Source organism: Schistocerca americana, chromosome 2, assembly GCF_021461395.2.
Source record: "Schistocerca americana isolate TAMUIC-IGC-003095 chromosome 2, iqSchAmer2.1, whole genome shotgun sequence".
In the NCBI taxonomy this organism is placed as follows: Eukaryota; Metazoa; Arthropoda; class Insecta; order Orthoptera; family Acrididae; genus Schistocerca; species Schistocerca americana.
In genome coordinates, this window is record NC_060120.1 from 392,572,740 (window position 1) to 392,585,068 (window position 12,329).

The 12,329-nt window shown below is 39.9% G+C and overlaps 1 protein-coding gene across 1 annotated transcript in view; it reads left to right on the forward strand.

The window, feature by feature from the left end:
* The window catches only part of LOC124595385, a 106,140-nt gene that overhangs the window by 70,243 nt on the left and 23,568 nt on the right, over window positions 1-12,329 (forward strand). Inside the window, exon 9 of the mRNA XM_047134104.1 lies at window positions 9,510-9,678. Coding sequence (XP_046990060.1) covers window positions 9,510-9,678 — 169 coding nt within the window. The remainder of the gene's footprint in view (window positions 1-9,509; window positions 9,679-12,329) is intronic.

Below are 12,329 nucleotides of genomic sequence, written 5' to 3' on the forward strand. Positions count from 1 at the left end.
AATGTACATTCAGATAAATCAACATCAAGTCCTATTTGATCACCATGGTTGTTCCAGTTAGTGTTGAACTCTCCACAAAACTTCTTTATATATTGCTCTCACCAATTCAGCAGTAGTTGTGTGCTGAATTTACAGAGTTTTTTTCCATAGAGATTCAGCATAAACAATAGATTTGAAGCTACTTTCCCCTCATAATTTTAAAGTTTCTACTTCAGTTTTCTTTTATTCTTTCTTTTTTTTTTAAACTGATAAATAAGATGTACTGGCAGATGATTCTGTCTTTTCTTAAACCTTTTGTTTGATTAAATTATTAACATGTTCCTCCAACATTGTGAAAGAACAGACTGAAACATCTACCACATTTACCCAAATGTAAACTGACCTCGAATGCAAGCTGCGCCACAGAAATGAGACTTGATTACCATCCTCAAGCCTCTCTTAAAAATTAAATTAAATATGGCTCATCATTTGATGGCTAAAGTATAAAGAAGTCCCAGCTCTCAGGCATTTGCAGGCAGTAGTACTTATTTGTAGTGATTCATTTGGAATTAAATTTGTTGGGCACTTAAAATTACTGGTACATCACAAACACTATCATGATATTTAGAAAATTTTTTGAGTGGAACAAGGGCAGCAAAGGCCACTAACACTTTTATAGTCTTTACCACGACATGTGTTTGAGCCATATGTCTGTCTTTCCATAACTCATGATGTCATCCAAAGCATTTTTTCCTTTCAGTGTAATATAGTTTTCCATCCAAGAAAGTTACATTTTGGCTTGGCAGAGTATCAGGCTTGGTTTAAAGGATATAAACTGAGTGAAGAGTAATTCACGGTTCAAGACACTGATTTTTATCGTCTGTAGTACATGTTGGGCAGGGTACTTTATTAGATTATTTTTTTGACATTGTAAACAGTATAATTTGTCTACACAGAATTGTTTCCAGCACAAGTGATCCACACAAAATGTGAACTGTAAATATAGTCATCACTGCAGAAAATCTTTTTCCTGCAGCATCTTCTGTCTGTCGGTGTTGTTTGACAAAGTTTGGGGACGGCCACCTAGAATACAGGCGGCCATAATTACGAACTACATGCAGGTAGACTGTGAGTGGTGATGTCACAGGCTTCACTGCATACTTGAATGCGGTCAGAATTTATTGTTAACAATGCAAATATTGGCAGCATTGAGAAATAGGATGATGTACATCAGCATGCGCTGATAGCTTACAAACAGAGCTGGAGCTCTCAAAGTGTAAAACTGTACTTACCATGCTAGTGAACTTCTGCAAGTTTCTTAAAAATGTGTGTTTTGATGGTGTATCGACAATGTAAGAGGAGATAGATTGTTACTAACACAAGAGCCTCTGTGGCAGAATAGCTACCAGTACTTATGGTGGCTTCTAGCAGCATTTTTCAGAACTTCCTTAGGCTTAGCCCCTGAATGTAAGCTGTAGGCACATTTTTGAACCATGAAAATTGGGTAAGAAAAGGTCAACTTGCATTTGGGTGACTATGGTACTTCATCTGAGTCCCTACTCTGTTCTGAAACATGTAATATCATAATAGTTCAGAAATTTGTTTTATATCGGTATTTAATTTACCAGAATGTTGATTTACCCCCTTCATAACCAAATCAGACTGCTTAATTATATCAGAATGTAATTCCCCTTTTAAACTTAATATTGTGGATGTCAGTTGTAACAAATTTCTGTTTAACTCTATTTTTTCCTGCTGTGATTCAGCAGTATGTTAATCTAGTTTAATAGCTTGTTAGTCTTTAGTATTAGTTTATCGAATTCAGTACATAATTTGGTAACTGCCTCAGGTCTCAGGAAGAACTTTTTTCTAACCTAACTCTTTGAACATTTAAGTAAATGTTAATTTGTGTATTTGTGGCTCTAGAACAACATTGCTTTCAGGTCAACATGCAAGTCAGAAATAACTTTTAACATTTCTTCCATTTTTCTGGTTAATATTGGAATACAATTTAAATAGTAATACCTGAAAAGCAGTTCTGTACTTCAAGACAGTAAGCATATTTCATCAGCAACACGTCTTCTTAACGTTAGCTTTTCAGTGTCTGTATTAAATTTGCACACTTCCTTTTTTCCAGTCCGTTTTTTTTACTTGCTTGCCAAGAGCAATGGCACAATATTTCACAATCATTATTCACATAAAATAGTTCATTCTCCTTGAACATTTTCATTCAGTAATTGTTCTTACCACATTCTGATGCTTCTTCCTTTTATTACTCTGTGTGATATCCATTAGTTTCTTACGCACTTCGAGTTCCCATAACATTTTTAGCAATAATTCAAACCGTGTAATATACTAGGCTACCACAATTGAAGTCTGTCATCAAAATGTTAATTTTGTATAGTTGCTTGGCATTAAGCACTGTTCTGTAGCACTTCCAGGTGCAACCATGTAGTTTGGATTTTGTAGCTTCTTCCAAGATCAGTTTTCATTTTCACACTCACCAGAAGCAAAGTATTCTGTTAGAGGTGGAGTGATTTATTGGAGTTTCTTCATTATCTTTGTATATTCTTGTTGTTGATCTCTAGAAAGGCAGTGCTGGACTCTTCCTCCAATAGCATTGTTACTGCTGTTAAGAAACTTGGCGTGACAATTCTAACTTTTTTTAAATAACAAAAAATTTCCAATTGTATTAACAAACTGTATATTCGTATTAAATATGTACTTCATTAATCTTGTGGTATCTGATAGAATTTAACATTTATTTCCACATAAAACACATCTATACAAGATAGCTTACAAGTGTGGAAGGCTTAACAATTACTGCAAAGAGCAGCATGGAATGGCCTGTATCTGTAATGTCAAAGAGTAACTATAATAACAAATACTAGTCACATGGAATGTTTGTACACCACTATACACTCGTGCTGGCAGGCACAGAATGAGATGCTACATGGCTGTCTCACTACTGTTAATTATACCGTAGTTTAAACTTCACACATTACCTTGCATGTGTTACCATGGCTTTTGTGAAACCTGGCATTGTGCCACTGGAGTTAATGTTTCCAGAGGAATGTGAGGTATGTCTTTGGTGTCTTTTTCTTATCTGAGGCACCTGGCATATGTGGTGTCTCGTGGTGGCTGTGGGGATGTTTTCTGGTGCTATATTTCCTTTTTTCTCGTTTGCCTCCTGCAGTCCTTGGCTGTGTCAAATGCATTGAAAAACATGGGTTGAGTCGGTCCAGTGCAACGGTGGTAGGTATACCATTTATTCTAATCTGAAATGTGTGGCCACCTCTGTTAATCACTGGATGTGGTTCATCATATAGTGGCTGCAACGGCTTGTGTACTGCATCATTGTGTAGGAAAATGTTTGTGCAGTTCTTAAGATCTGCACACACAAATGAGTGTCTCCCAGTCTGTCTTATGGGTGCCGTTGGTCTAAGCTGGCATATGTGCTCTCATAATCTAGCAAAGATGCATCAACTGCATTGTCTGCCATGCCATGCAAGAATTCTCCTGGCAGACATAACGTTTGTCCGTACATGGCTCTGCTGCCATAGCCGTTAGATTGCTTTTGAATTACATCCATAGTCCGAGGAGTGCAATAGGTAGTGTCTCCATCCGATTCTGCATTGTGTGACATTGCGATCCAGGCGTTCAACTATACCATTTGATGCAGGATGATAGGCTGTGGTGCATATACATTTCATGCTTAATAATGTAGCTAATGCTCTAAGGAAATTAAGCTTCAAACTGTCGTCCTTTGACTGTAGTAATCCGTAGTGGTATGCCGAATCGGGCACTCCAACCGCGAGAAAATGTCTGCGCCAAGATTTTAGCTGTGACATCCTTTAGGCGACATGGTAAATTGGTCCACAACTGTAAGGCAATAACTGTAGTCTTCTTAGACTGTGAGTGGTCTTATAATATCGACATGCACATGTTCAAAACATTGTTTTGGCAGCGGAAATTTGCCTAGTGGTACTGTGACATGCTATGTGATCTTGTTCCTCTAACACGCAATGCATTGCTTGACAAATGTTGTGCAATCTGCGTGCATTCCAGGCCAGACGAAACTTTGTTTGAGCAATCTAATAGTGGCTTGTACTCTTGGATGTGCCAGATTGTGTACTGATGCAATTGCTTATACTCGAAAGTGTTGCGGCACAAATAGAGCTGCTTTCAGTCCAGATAGGTCACAATACAATTCAACGTTTGCTTCAGGCGTTGTGGCATGTTGTAACTTCAGTCGAGCTGCTTGTTTCAACAAATCTTGTAACTCATCAGCCTGTGCGGGGACATCAAAATCAATGGTAGCCGCTACCACTTCAACATGTGAGCATGTATGTGCTGTCATGTTCACAACCTCTACACATGATAGTGCATCTGCTGGTTCAGCTTCCTTTGTATATAAACCATGCAGTTGGTGAACTGTCTAATGTAATCTAAATGGTGTAGTTGCCTTGGCAATGCTTCCTCTGGTTTTACGGTGAAGGCATATGTTAACGGTTTGTTGTCTTTATAAATAGCGAACTGTCTGTGCTCTAGTACATGTGTGAATTTATTGACTGTGGCGTAAGCTGCATACAGTTCACAGCCGTAGGTTGCCCAACATAGTAGCAAAGGCGACAACTTGTGGCTGAAGAATGCTATGGGCTGTCAACAATGCTTGACAGTTGTTGCAGTATAACACCAATGGCTATAGACAAGGCATCAAATGAAACCTATGTCACTGGGTGTGCTAATTGTGCAGCCTCTGCGATTGCTGTTTTTAGCCTTGAAAAGTGTCATCTGCGTCGCTTGTCCAATGCAACTTGTCGTTTGACTGTGGTGTGCTCCTAAGAAATTCATTCAGGTGTGCCATTATCAGTGCATAATTGTATAAAAATCTTTGCTAAAAATTTATGACCCCTAAAACCCAGCTAGTCTCTGATTGTGATGGGGCAAGGGTACTTTGTTATGGCTTTCACTTTGTATTGTAGCAGTCGAGTGCCATGTGCGTCCACTGTGTAACCCAGAAATTGCACTTCCCTCACTCCAGAAGTACAGTTTGAAGGATTAATTACTGAGCCTTGTGTGCATAAACGATTAAATATTGGAGCCTGATGATGTAAATGTTCTTCTTTCATCGCAGGTATCACCAGAATGTCATCTATGTAAACATGACACAAGTCGTAAGTCCCTAGTGATCTCATTCATGAAATGTTGAAACATCTGTGGTGTGTTGCACAGACCAAAAGGCATCCTAGTGAACTCGAATAGACCAAAAAGTGTTGTCACTGCTGTCTTTGGGATATCTTCTTTGGCAACAGGATCTGATAATACACCTGGACTAGATAAGTAGTGAAAAATATAGTCTTACCATGAACGTTGGCAGTAAAGTCTTCTATATGTGGCACTGGGTTCTGATCTGGCATGGTCCCTGGATTGAGCTGCCAGTAATCGCCACATGGACAGATGGATTGCGACAGCCCAGCTTGACAGCATACTGTGGAATTCCTGCTTCACTACTGACTATTTCCCTGGTGTCAGACGTCTACACCTAATATGAGATGGCAGGCATGGCATGGTCAAAATGTGATGCACCATTGTGTGTTTAACCGGTGGGAGAGAAGGTGACTGCTGCATGGTTTCAGGAAATTCTTTTTAGTAATCATGAATCGTGTGGACAGCTTATCTCTTGCGACTGTATGTCCCGCCATCGGAGTGGTGCAACACACCTTCCCTGGAGTATGCAAGTTTGTAGTGTAATCAATCAGCTGCTTGCATTGGAGGTCAGGTATCAAATCATAAAAGGATAAGAAACCAGATCTTATGCTTTCACATATCTGCTACTGTGAAGCGCCACTCAAACGTACAGCGTATTTCAAGGTTGAGCAACAATGTGATCTGACCGTGTGTTTTAAACTTACACCCCAGAGTTGTTAGTGGCAAACATACAGGAATCGTCGCAGCTCCAGCATGGTACAAGAGTTACCGGGTACACAGACACTTCTGCTCCTGTGTCTGCCAGCTATTGTACTTTCGTGCTGCAGTCTGTGACGAAAAGTTGACAGTCATTACTGGTGTGAGTAGTTGTTGCTCTACGGTTTCCAGTTCAAGTTTGCACTTGCGTGGTTGTGTACACTTTCATGCATTGTTGCCGAATTTCTTGTGGTACCAGCACAAATTTTGTGCTGATGGCGGGCAATTAAGACTTCTTGACCACTGGAGGCGTGGTCACTGGTGTGTGTGTGTGTGTGTGTGTGTGTGTGTGTGTCACTTGTAATTCAGCTAATTGCATGGTAAACTCTACTAATTGCAACTGGAGTGATGCTAATGTCGCTGCAGATGTATCATCTTGCTGTGATGTCAGTAATGATATGTTCGCTGCGGGACACAGCTTGACAATCCTGTCCACTGTTTGTGCTAGTACATTTAAATCATCCGTGCACACTGTCAGAATTTTTTGAGTGTCCGGTGCTAATCGGGACAACAAAATATTACACAGCATGTCATTGCTCACTGTGTTTCTTGCCTGTGTATGCAAATGGCATAAAAGTTGTGATTGGGTTTGATCGCCAAGCTCCTCAGCCATAAAAGCTTCTCTAGTCACTTCACTTCCGACTGCAGCAGGCACGTCGCTAGTACTTTCTTAATTGACACATACCGTTTAGCGTTGGGCGGCCGATGCAGCAAGGACGTCTTGTACCTAAGCGGCTAAGTCTTCTGTTAGTGCTACAACTACATATCTGCACTTCGTTTCGTCTGCTGATATCTGTACGAGGATGAATTGGCTTTTAAGCTGCACAGATCACAACAACAGATTGTGTTGCCAGAATGCTGCTCACAGCTGGCTCAGTAATGACTGGCGGATTGTCCATTTTCGTACGAGAACAAGTGTGGCACTGCTGATTCGGAAGTTATGAATGTTCACATTACAATGCAGTGTATAGCGCTGAAGCCGATGTGGTTATGTTGTTGTGTTATCATCAGGGTCACCAAATATGTGGTATCTAATAGAATTAACATTTATTTCCACATGAAACATGTCTATATACAAGATAGCTTGCAAGCGTGGAAGGTGTAACAATTACTGTAAAGTGCAGTGTGGAATGCTTTGTATCTCTTAACATCAAAGAATTACTATAATGACAAATACTAGTCACATGAGAAGTTTATACATCACTTTATACTTGCATTTCTGAGGATGGAATGAGATTCTACAGCATCCCTACACAGATTCTCATATTTGTGCTCAAGCAGGTATTTCCTTTTGGGAAGTGGCTGCGATCGCTGTCCCATCTTGAAGATGCATGTTGTCTGTCTATATGACTCATCGGATGCAAATAAAACAACAGCCTTGCACAGTATCTGTGCTCTTACCTATGATCCCTGGTTTTATAGCTTTCATTTGCAAGTACCATTTGTCAGTAAGAAGATGTAATAGGGGTTGACATCACTCCTATGGAATGGTATGTATCCTCACAGTACTTGCCTACTACTTTCCTTTGCCACTCCATTTAAGAGGGACTTAAAGGGATTGAAAAATCTTCTGACATCTTAAACCTTGTTTCTTGTTCAGGACCCATGGTACCATCTTCGTAATGAGGAACATGTCAAAGATAGCCTGCTCTTTCCTCTGAACCTTAACATCTACTACCAAGTTTTCTTCATCTATTCCATTGCAGTTCCATGAGATACTTTGGGTGTTGATCTACATCTCTCTGATGGCACCATAAAAACCTCTGTGCACATTAGATTCACTCATCAACAACAGTACCTCCATTTGGACAACTGTCACCCATACTGTATGAAAAAGTGCTTCACAAAAAGCCTTGGAATTCATAGATGTGCCATCTGCAGTAGGAAGCAAGAGTTACTTAAATAAACTGATAACCTTGCAGACAGAGCCCCATCCAGTTAGTCAAGAAACAATTTTCTCCTGCCATTTATTATTTTGACACAAACAAACTTGTCATCACTGCAAGCAAGCCATTAACCAATGTTTCCCTTATCACTCTATATCACTCAGTCTGTGGAAAATGCATTGTTATCCTTTACCGGGGCTTCAGCTACCTCTCATCATTCCTTGAGATGAGGGATACCTAACAAAAATCGTGCAGTCATTTCCCAAATTGGTATTTCATCACCCACCCAACCTGAGCAATATCATAGACCACTTCTATGCCACTTCCTCTCCCTGTCCTGCGTCCTAAGGCTTATTCCACTGATGGCATTCCAGGTGCAGGACCTTTCCAATTCACACACAAACTAGGACCTAATGCAGGTAAATTACAAGCATTTCTAATTACTTCAAAGATCTGCTGAGATGCACAAGTAGCCATACCTTATGCTACTTAAGGTGCAATAATTGTGGAGGATTCTATGTGAAGTGATGCTAGCCTTCTGTTTAAACAGGTTGAATGCTCACTACCACACTTTGCTTATCTGGAAACTCGACTAATCATTTGCTAAACATATATGTCATACCCGCAACCATATTGAGAGTATTCTCTAGTTCTGATCCTCAATTACCCCCTTTCCATCTTTTCCTCTCATCCTTTCCTCCCTTGTCATTATCTCCTACATTTTTCTCCAATCCTGACATTGTACTCCCCCCACCCCCACGCCTCCAGCCTGCATCTCTTTTCATATGCTCCATCTCCCCAGTTTTGTGATTGTTACCCAACCTTGATCCCGTGCTCACTGCAGTTGTAATAGATGATATCAAAGAGTCAGCATGGGAACACACAGGGTTCTTCTGCTGCAGGGCTTGATGTTCAATAATGAGAACTAAAACAGTGTGCTCTGAAACACCTGTACTTATACCAGCAGTGTACTCTCTTGTCAGATCTGCCACATATCACTGCATATTCAGTTTTACAAAGTGTGCAGGCCTCAGACGTTCATGTTTTGTGATGGGGTGTAGATGTCCAACATGATGCCACATACTCGTGGTTTGATTGTCTATCAACCACTTTCCACAGACACTGACGACAGTAGAATGTGAACAACCAAACAGTTTTGCTGCTTTCGAGCTGATTGATCCCATGGGTCATAATAAACTGCTCTTTAGCAAAATGTTTTATGTCACTGGATTTCCACAACTATGGCCCATATAGTTGCTAGAATGTTTTGTCATTCCTCTCTGTTCCACTTATATACTTTCCTTACAGCATCATATGTCCGCAGTGCCACCAGGTGGGATCCAGTTTCGTGGTGTGCAGTGGTCATAATGTTTCCATTTGTCCTTGTTGTCACACATCAACCAGTGCATTTGTAAATCACCCCATGCAATGTGTTTTGTAACTTAGTCCCCATCATCCACTGCAATCACCCAGTGTCTTCTGTAACTGCTTAAGCCATCTAAAATTGCTTTGTGTCAAGCATGATATGTACTGTAAACAGAGCTAACTTATTGTCACATAGTCTTGTACTTGGAGCAATTATGTAAAACATGTTCAACTGCACTTTAATATTGTGAATCATGAATTTGATGTTATTGGGTAATTTGAATCTCATTTTTACTGAGGGTATATTTTCAGATGAAGATACTCCTACAAAGGGCCAAAAACGACCTCTTAACAGCAGTGACAAGAAGAGTCCTGGAGTCAGTGACTCTAAACGAAGAAAATTCTCAGATATCTCGGAAACAATTTCATCCTCAGGTGATGATGCCAAGGATATAAAATCTTCATCTACTGTTGATCACAGGTTGGTAATCCATTGTACTTGCTCAGTAAAAGAGAATATAATCCATTGTGATTTTGAAAAAGATGTTCTCTACAATGATAATGAAGAATAGCAACAGGCTTGCATGTGAAGTGTGTAAGGATGATTTAAGGCATAACCATAAACAATTACTTTCTTAATAAAAGAGAGAACAAGTATTGATAAGTCTCTCTCTCTCTCTCTCTCTCTCTCTCTCTCTCTCTCTCTCCCCCCCCTCCCTCCCTTCCTCTCCCTTTTTTTTCACTCCCACAGTTTTTACCCTCTGCAGCTCCCTCTGATACAACTGAAGTTATTTCCTGATGCCTTAACACATGTCCTATCATCTTGTCCCTTCTTCTTGTCAGCGGTCAGTGTTTTCCACGTTTCTTCTCTCGCTGAGTCTGCCTTGTTACTTATAAGTGCACAAATTTTCAATGTCAACATCATCTCAAATTCTTCAATTCTCTCCTTTTCTTGTTTTCCCTCTGTCCATGATTCACTATCATACAATGATGTCCTCCGAAATTACATTCATAGAAATTTCTCCCTCAAATTAAGGCCTGTTTTTGATAGTAGTAGATTTCTGTTGGGTAGAAATGTTCTGTTTGTCTGTGCTACTTTGGTTTTTATATTCTTGTTTTGTCCATCACATGTTGTTTTCCTTCTAAGGTAGCAGAATTCCTTATCTTTGTCTACTTTGTGGTCCTTGATTTTGATGTTCGTTGCTAATCTCATTTCAACTACTCTCATTGCTTCTGTTTATCTTCAGTTTACTCTCAATCCATATTCTGTACTCATTAGACGGATCATTCCTTTAAAAATGTCCTGTAGTTTTTCTTCACTTTCATTGAAGATAGCAGTGTCATAGCAAATCTTATCGTTGATAACTTTTCATCCTGAATTTTAATTCCACATCTTGAACCTCACTTTTATTTCCATCATTGTTTCTTCAGCTACAGATTGAACAGTTGGGATTTTTAATTCAAGCACTTCATTCTTATTTTATCCTCTTGGATCTTGTGCATATTATATATTACCCATATTTTCCTATAGCTTACTCATATTTTTCTTATAATTTTGAATGCCTTGCACCATTTCACATTGTTGAATGCTTTTTCCAGGTCAATAAATCTAATGGAAATTTCTTGATTGATTTAACGTCTTCCTCCCATTATCAGTTGGACGTCACAACTGCCTCTCTGGTGCCTACACCTTTGCAAAAGTCAAACTAATTTGTTATCTGTCAGATCAGTAATTTTCTTTTCCATTCTTCTTCTGCATATTATTCTTGCCAACAGGTTGTATGCATGAGTTGTTGAGCCGATTGTGCTATAGTTCTTGCACATATCTGCTCTTGATTGCTTCAGAATTATAATGATAATGTTTTTCCCAAAAATCTGATGCTGTGTTGCTAGACTCACAGATTCTACACACCAACATGAATAGTCATTTGATTGCCACTTCCCCAGTGATTTTAAAAATTCTGATGGAATGTTAGCTATTCTTTCTGCCTTATTTTATCTTAAATCTTCCAAAGCTCTTTTAAATTCTGACTATAACGCCAGATCCCCTATCTCTTCCATATCAATTCCAGTTTATTCTTTTATTGTATTATCAGACAATTTCTCTCCCTCATTGATGCCTTCAGAGTATTCTTTCCATCTATCCATTATCTCATCTGTATTTAACAATGGTATTCCCATTGTACTGACACCCTTCCTTTTAATTTCATTGAAAGTTGTTTTGGCTTTTCTGTATGCTGAATTAGTCCTTTTGATGACCATTTCTTTTTTGGTTTCTCCACATTTTTCCTGCCACCAGTTCACCTTTGCTTCTCTGCATTTCCTGTTTATTTCGTTCCAGGTTGATGTATATTTCTGTATTCTTGTATTATGTACAACAATTTTGTACTCCCTTCTTTCATCAGTCAGTTGAAGTATTTTGAATTATTTAGTAATAAAGGAGATGACTCTGCACTGCATCGTCAACAGGTACCAAAACAAAAGGTACAGAGCTTTGCTTTGGTAGCATTTGGAATGAAATTCCTTTCTTAAGCATGTTGGACACACACACACACACACACACACACACACACACACTATTGGGCAGGGGGTTGGGAGGACAGCGAATTACCTTAGTTTTAGGCCAGAGAGGTTACAGGAGCGAAGGATGTGCTATAAAGATAGCTCCCATCTGCCCAACTCAGAAAAGCTGCTGCTGGTGGTGGTGGTGGTGGTGGTGGTGGAGAGGATGCAGATGGCACAGATTGTGAAGCAGCCTTTGAAATCTTGCATGTTGTGCCCTGCTGCATGTTGCGCCACTGAGTGGTCAACCTTGTTTTTGGCAGCAATCTGGTTGTGGCCATTCATTCTGGTTGACAGCTGGTTGGTTGTCATACCAATGTGAAATGCTGTGCAGTGATTGCAGCAGAGCTGTTAATTGACATGGGTGCTTTCACAGTGGCTTCTGATGGGGTAGGATAAGCCTGTGACAGGACTGGAGTAGGAGGTGCTGTACGGGTTGATAGGCAGGGGCTTGCATCTGGGTATTCCACAAGTGTATAATTCCTATGGGAGGGTGTGGTGTCACTGCCAGACACCACACTTGCTAGGTTGAAATGAGGGGCATCCTACCCAAGATATTCCCATCTCTTC